The sequence below is a fragment of the Aythya marila genome (genome assembly GCF_965140915.1).
Source record: "Aythya marila genome assembly, chromosome: 3".
In the NCBI taxonomy this organism is placed as follows: Eukaryota; Metazoa; Chordata; class Aves; order Anseriformes; family Anatidae; genus Aythya; species Aythya marila.
The window spans coordinates 18848684-18856670 of NC_139044.1; the positions used below are offsets into that span (position 1 = coordinate 18848684).

Below are 7987 nucleotides of genomic sequence, written 5' to 3' on the forward strand. Positions count from 1 at the left end.
GATCTGCCCAGGCCTGTGTTGGCCACGGGGACAGTTGGAGTGGACCCTACCGCAGGTCAAAGCATTGCTCTTGCCAGGTGTACCCAGCACGGGCAAATAATAGCACTGGGGTAGTGCTTACTATTATAAGTGTGCTGGCCAGTGGCCGGCCGTGCATTAGCAGTTCTAGCGCAGTGAAGCCATATTTCCGTGATAAAAATGGAAAACAATACCCTTATGGAGATGACCTCAACGTTGCGACTGACCTGCAGTTTGTTGTGGTGATGGCTTTCAAGTCATTTAAGGAAGAGGGTAAGAAGGTGGTGCTGATGTCTGAGACAACTATTTAGGGCAAATTACCAAAGTTTGGAGTCAACTGTGTTTTTTAACATTCACTCGTTGTTTAGGGGCTTCTAAGTGACGTGCCCGTGCTAGCAGCCGTTTGGCTCACCTGTGGAATGACAGTGACATGTAGAAAACCCAGATGAGTTTGACACACCTAATTTCTCCCCTTATGACTAATCTATGATGAAAGCATCTTTGTATTGACAAGGAGAGAAGCAACTCCATAGTGAAAAATGAGTAACGTCACTTGGAGCACAGTGCATCCAGTGAAGGGGTTGGGATTTTATTTGTAGCCTTCTGAAAAAGAAGGGAAGACCATAGCGGCTTCCGAGAAGGCCATCTTACAAGAGTCTCATGCACAGCAGCCACAGAACAAAACTGTTTGCGGAAGGCTTGTTTGCTTACTTGTTTTTCAACTACAAACAACATTCAGAGATATCCTATTTCTTTGGTAACTTGCAGCACTGGCTGTGACCGAAGTTAAGCATGAAGGTACAGACAGTTTTCTAGGCGTGCATGACATGTATTAGTCCCCACGCAGAGTGGAGAACATAGTCATAAATGCATGGGTAAAATATCAGACAGGGATTTCTCTCCTTAAAGACAATTGTGTTTGTTTCCCCTCCTGCTAATTATATCCTATAAATCCCCACTCTCCAAACTCAGACAGTAACATTTTGTTACCTACATTCTGTCAGTAGACTTCACAAAGATCTCTAACACATGTTATAAAAGTTATTGCTATACTACTATATATAACAGCTTTGCATAAGAGAATAGAAGGCTGCCACATTTAGAAAATGCAGGTGCTATGTAAGCCCCTTTCTGAAAGAAAGAACTTAGCTCAGTTTCCTTTGAAGAACCAGAGACTTGAAATTGAAAACTGTATTAATGCCATTGTCTCCTTGTATCAGCAGGTTCCAGAGAGATTCCTGGAAGTGGCTCAGATCACGTTACGGGAGTTTTTCAATGCCATTATCGCAGGCAAAGATGTTGATCCTTCCTGGAAGAAGGCCATATACAAGGTCATCTGTAAGCTGGACAGTGAGGTCCCTGAGATTTTCAAATCCCCAAACTGCCTACAAGAGCTTCTTCATGAGTAGAGAGTTCAGCAGCTATTTATGAATGTATGAAAGTAGCAGTCCCCTTCTGATGCCCAAGTCATGTGTGTCTCTATTTTAATTTCATATATATGTGTATCACATACATATATATGTATATGAAATTAGACTGTGATCCCTTCTGGATTTGAGTTTTTGTTCAGTTCCAAGGGGATGGTTATTTTACTTCAGCCTTCGGTTTACTTTTGCCCGAGACCCTTAACATTTGGAGAATAAATGGGGTTAATTTTCAGGGAGAAGAGTTTGGAAGCGTGTAAAAGTCTGTCTTAGCAAGTTAGGGCATTATGTTTAAAAACGCTTTGTCAGATTTATTGCTTGCTGCAAAGTGGCATTTTGTCTTAGTGAGACTAATGTCATGGCACAATACTACAGACAATGAAGTTTATATTATGTTTATACTGCTAAAGGTCTGAACTCTGTGGAGTCACTTCATGAGCTTGGAGCTTCTTTTTATTTTTTATTTTATATACTTTTAAACCAATAACTAGATTTTGTTTCATACTTCAAAAAGCTACAACATCTATTTTAGGTACTCACTCCGAGAAGTGGTACCGAAAAAGCAAACCCTATTCTTCATGCTTTCCCTTACAGAAATGATAAATACCCTGCACCAGTAATCAACATGCCAGGTTTTTGTTTTTCTAAATTGCAGCAAGGGACATTTGCACAAATCAAATACCATTCTTGCAGGGTGAGGCCAGTAATTCATGCACAATATTGTATCAACCACACTAATTTTAGAATATGGTCAGCTTATTAAAACGGAAGCATTTCACTCTCCATAGAGTAAAAATGAAACCTGCAGTGTAATAAATTGCCATGTCTTGGTCTTACTTCAAGTGGCATCAGTCCCTAAATTTATTCTTTTCTTAGTCCATTCTGCCCCCAGAAATCCCCTTTCCAGTATACAAAGTTTTCTGTCTGTATTTGACATCTGTCCTAAAAAGCACTTTTTGAATGATCTTATATATAGTAGAAGAAAGCATCTCCACCTCACAGTGCTGAGGAAAAAAAACAAAACAAAACAAAACTTGTTTGTAGCTGTAAAATATAATTAGTCTTTTCCTAATCAGAAGAATAAAAATTACATTTTCATAAAAATCTAATCAAGCATATACAAAAATCACAGTGTCCTCCTGGCTATGCAGGGTTCAGATAGCCAAATTGGATTTTTTAAATTACTGTAAGTGCAGCTTAAAACAAAACAAAACAAAAATCTATTTGAGCAATGTGCTGCACTTGTCCTCTGAAGCTGGAGCTAGTCTTGACCAAAATCTGAGCTACAGTGTAAAATCCATGATGGATCTGGATTCGCCTGAATGCTATACCACGATATGTCAGCACACGGAAAGAAAGCTAGCTGCTAGTTCTTGTGCTTTCTTCAATGGCTCTCCTTGTCTCACGTTTTCAGAAAGGTATTGTCTCCAAAAGTTTGGGGGAAGGTTGAATATGCTATAGCACTCTTTGCTATTGTATTTGTCATTTTCTCTGTCGTCTTTTGTACAGATGCAGTAAGAATTTATTGTTATCGTCGATAGTATTTTCCCCTACATAATTCAGTCTGAGTCTAGAGGAAGTTCCTAATTAGCTGAGAATTGTATTTAGACCATTGAGGATATTGATATCTTATTTCTTTATTTTAAAATTACCATTTTGACTTTGGAGAGTGAAAGTTTACCCATGTGACTAAAGAGCTGACCTGATCATTGCAATTTCACTTCATTTACAAATACTGCTGATAGACAGAAATGTATGAAAGCAATTATTGTCAGCAGAAAGCCTTAAAAACCTGCTGACTTCAAATTAAACAGCACAATCCTACGATTCCCTGTCAGTATTTTCAAGCACTGGCAGTATCTGTGGAGTATAGGCAATGCAGACAATAGCATGGGATGAAGTGCCAACATTTTCACTATGCATTAAAAGCAAAACAAATCTTCTTGATCTTAGACTCCCTGAGAGTACCTAATACTGTACGTATCCTTACAGTAGACAGGATGTGTCTTTTTCTTTCTTTTCTTGTGTTTTGTTTTCTTTAGTTTTCTTTCTTTTTCCTTTTTTTTTTTTTTGCTTTTGTTTTTGTTTTATTTTTGTGTGTGTGTGCATGATTTGGTAAACATTACACTTCATAAAGATGTAACTCCAGTGAATTCTGAGTAAGAAAGGATGAAAATTGTGTTCATGCACTTTTTTTTTTTTTTTTTTTTGATTTATGGGAAGAAGTGGCATAAAATGCTCAAGTTTTAATACAGCATGTTCATCATTGGCATACCATCAGATACAAAATATAACACTGCATTGTCACCTTGGACGTAAGAAAGCAAAGCCATACTTTAGTCATACTATGTGGACATACTACTAGCTACCATCTTGATCTGTGATTTTACCGTTACTTTTATTATGTTGTTTATTATTATTATTAATAATATTAATATTATTATTATTATTTGGCTGCAATGTGATTCACATAATCTAAATAAGTGAAATTGTGTACTCAACACTTGATGTTGTTGCATTTATTTATTTATTTATAAGTAGCATAATCTCAATAGTAAATGAGGCATAGGAATTAAGAGTAGAAATTTCATCTTAAAAGAAAAACAAAACCTCCTTGGTCTGAAAAAGGAACACAAGATAATTTGATCATTTCAGTTATGTGATTTTTCTGCATTTTATAGCCATATTGCCTTTGTGCCTCCCAACACACCTAAAATTACAAATACATGGCATAGCTCCTACTAAATTGTAAGCAGAAAAGTTTTTTGTTTTTTCAAATGATCTCAATACTATTTCACTAAAATGGCTAAAAGGCAGGAGGCTACTTTTATTGTAATGAGAAGCTTACATAGGGAAAGAATTTCAAATTCCATGTAGAAATCCCATGTTGCCATTCATTTACTGCTAATTCAAATTTATTTCTGCATATAAACTTGAGGTTATAGTCTGTGCCTATAGTCTAGACCTTAAATGCACCAGCGGAAGGATAAAAAAAATCCTTCAAAATACCAGTTTTTCCCCCACAAGTACAATTGTTCTTGTGCCTTCTGTGGCTTACAATTTTCATCTTTTAAACTTTATTTTTCAATTACTACAGCTGCAATAAACACTAATTTTTTTTTTTTCCGGCTGTTTGACATACTGTTGATAGCTATGCATATTTTGTGTCTTTTTAAAAATTAAAAAAAAAAAAAGCAGGAGAATACGTTTTTGAAGAAGAGAATTTTTAGAACAGTTTGATAACGCAAATTATTTTTTCTCAATTGTTTGAGCAGCATTCAAGTTTTGAAAATTCTTGTAGAAGCCAATTTTTTGTAACTGTGGTGCAAATCTTGTGTTTTCTTAGCCTGATGAAAAGTAGTATAGAAGCAATATTTCATACGTGACATATGTGCATATACATATACATATGTAGTCACACAGAATGTGTGTATGTATGTATATATACACAGAAACACACACACACACAAAATATGCGTATGAAGTGAAAAGCTTACCTTTTTCCTATCTAGATTAAGAACCTATTTTAGACATTTGTTATGTTTTGTGAAAAGAATGTTCTATTTGAAACTACAAAACATTTAATTCTTACTGTATCTCTGGTTGTTTAATGGGAACGTTTCACATTTAATGGTAAACACGTGGAAGATGTTAGAATGTAGTAATTATTTAAGAAAGTGTTCACCCATGTATTCCTGAGGTTTGCTTTGTGCCTCTGAGTATTATTTAATTAAAGTGTTTTAAGTTTGCAGAATCTTTGTTATTGTACCAGGTATGTGGGTGAACACTGAAAACCGAGGGGAACTTTTATAAAGCAATGTAAATATTCAACCTTAAGGCTGTTCTTGCGTAAAGACATAAGATTTTAATAACTACATTCTGAAAACATCTGTTGAATTTATAAGAAACACTACAGTAACTGTATAGATAGTTGAAAGCATTCTTGAAAATCCAGCTCTCTACTTTTAAAAGTTAAGTCTCTTTCATCAGATGTCAAGGGAATGGGTAATACAGTTTCTGTAAAATTGCAGAATTTTTTTCTATGTATAGGAAGTCAGTTAATAGAAAAATGTTTTTTTCCACAGGTTGATATTAATTAAGAAATAAAGGTGAAGATTTTGTGGCTTTAAAGATAGGATTTTCACCAGCAGCATTGAAAGATTATACATATATATATATACAGAAAGATATATATATATATATAAATGGAAAGTGGTTTACAAAACCCCCAAAAACGAGCACTGTACATGAGAAGTGAAAGCAAAAACTATATTTGCCATGTGTATTATATAGTAATCATTGGTGTTGATAGTGCAAATGTTTCCTTCTGGTACCAACTATGTGTTTGAAAATTCCAATACGCATTGTTTTCAAAAAGCTCCCCTTAAGGAATGTAACTGGTTTATATGAGTAAGCAGTTACTGTATTGCACTTAAATGTTCTGTTGAAGGAAATGCAATTTCGTTTTCTGTAGAACTGTTGGTTGTAAACCATCTATAAACTGAAGCTAAAAATGCTCATATTTAGAGCTGGGATGAAAACTGGTATTTAACCTTTGTATCTTCTTAGGAATATCCTTTTTAGTCTACGAAAGGTGGTGGCACTATGACTTTATTTAGTCTTTTCATCTGAGCCACAGTCACCTCTCTCTCCCGAAGCAGCCACCTTCCAAATGCACAAATATACTGGGATATGTAGAAACAAACCTCTAGAAGAAACAGCAAGCTTACATTTTTCTCTAAAATCCATCCTTTCTGCATTAAGTGTACCACTCAAGTGAAATATTAGACAAACACGATAACCATCTCATTACCATGTAACATGTAAGAGTCAGAAACTGAAAAAGAAGGAAAAAAAAAAAAAAAAAAAGAAAGAAAAAAAGCCTCTTTAGGTTGGTTTAAATGCTGCCCAGAAGAGTCAAAGGTTAAGGTTTAAACTGATATTGTCCCAGCCATTACTCATATGTATATAGTTACAAAAGTGACAAAACACTGCCTTTATATTATTTAGCAATATGTTGTAAATAGCATTATTAAGCTCTTTTTTTGTAATAAAGACCCTTTAATTTGAAGATAGTACAATAATTGAACTGATAAAGTCAATTTTTGATTTTTTTTTATTTTATTTTTTAGCTAGAGGCAATTTCAACTGTGGATTTTTTTGTTGTTGTCTATTGTTCTGAAGACTTTGCATAATTTATTGGTTTAATTTATCCTAATTTATTTGATGAAGGTGTACAATTTTGTATTACCAAGGATGTACTGTAATATTAATTGATGACAAGATAAAACAATAAGACTCCCCTGTCTGTTTGAAAAAAATAAAAAAGGTGCAGTAGACAATTGATTGAAAAAAAAAGAAGTTACAATTCTAGCTTGGCAGCTACTAAATTTAAGATAAACACAGGAAAAAATGTTTTTTGGGGGGTGGATTTTATTTTGTGTGTTTAAAGCTTTTGTATACTCTCCAGACTTTTACCTTTTTGCTTTGTACCACTTAAAAGATACAGTAGTTCAATTGCCTTGTGTGCCTTCCATCTTCTCTAAACTGAATGTATGTGCAGTATATATGCAAGCTTGTGCAAAATAAAATATAAATTACAAGCTCATTGCCATTGTTTATATTTCTTTCCAAAAGTTGATGTTGCCCTGTATCAAAAAAGGAATCACTGGAACCTCTCTGCTGTGGCCAGGCTGTATCTAGGATTGTAGTCCTCTGCAGGTTTTCTCTCCCCCTTAGAATTATTTATTAATGAAACTGCCAGCCCTCTTGCAAAATGGATATAATGATTTATCTAATCCGGTGTCCTACCTCCAGCACTGGTTAAGATAATGAATGTTATTTTGCAACAGTCTATCAGACAAGGAGTAACTCCCTGCACCAGCCATGCTATGTCTGAGGCATACACGGCCTCAGACCTAGCCAATGTAGCCACCCTGAGCTAGAAAGTTCTTGTCTTTGGGATATCGAATCATTTCCTGAGTACACCTGCCATGCTGCTGTCCTGCAATAGGGATTTCTACCAGTTAGGTGAATGCAGAATAATGCTTGGTTTGGTGTGGTTTACATTTGCTCCTTTGATCAATCTGCCCTTGTTTGTAGTAGTGCCCATGTTCCATTCTCTATTCTTTTTATTGCAATCTATCCCTCTTTCCTGGATCGCTTCCTTTTCGAGCTGCCTAATCATAGCACTGTATATAACTAATCTGTTCTCACACATTTCCTCAAAATGCAAGTCTCATTTGTGCGTTGTTTTTCTCTAGTCCTTCTCTCTTTCTGCTGCTTCATATGTATCTTAAAGTCTTGAGGTTGAATGAACCACTGAATTAAATTATTGTCTGTGTTTCAGATATGAATGGTATCTTTTTGGCTTAGAATTGGTGCAGATGGCAGTTAAATGGTAATTTATTTGGATTGCAAATATTCTTGCAAGGATTTTTTGATTTTAAAGGAGGAGTATGTTAAAAATACATTTTCATCTGAGGTCATTTACTTTCATAATCTTCACAGATTCTGCCTCAAGACACTGTAGACTCGAGCTGGAG

General features: G+C 35.2%; 1 protein-coding gene across 3 annotated transcripts in view; it reads left to right on the plus strand.

The window, feature by feature from the left end:
• PROX1 (prospero homeobox 1) overlaps positions 1 to 7196 on the plus strand; it is a 48706-nt gene extending 41510 nt beyond the window's left edge. For 2 of the 3 annotated variants that reach the window (XM_082755533.1, XM_082755532.1), the window contains one exon: positions 1239 to 7196. In XM_082755533.1, coding sequence (XP_082611659.1) covers positions 1239 to 1427 — 189 coding nt within the window. In that variant the 3' untranslated portion in view covers positions 1428 to 7196. The remainder of the gene's footprint in view (positions 1 to 1238) is intronic. The other variant, XM_082755534.1, reaches the window with a different exon arrangement.
• The last annotated feature ends 791 nt before the right edge of the window (positions 7197 to 7987 follow it).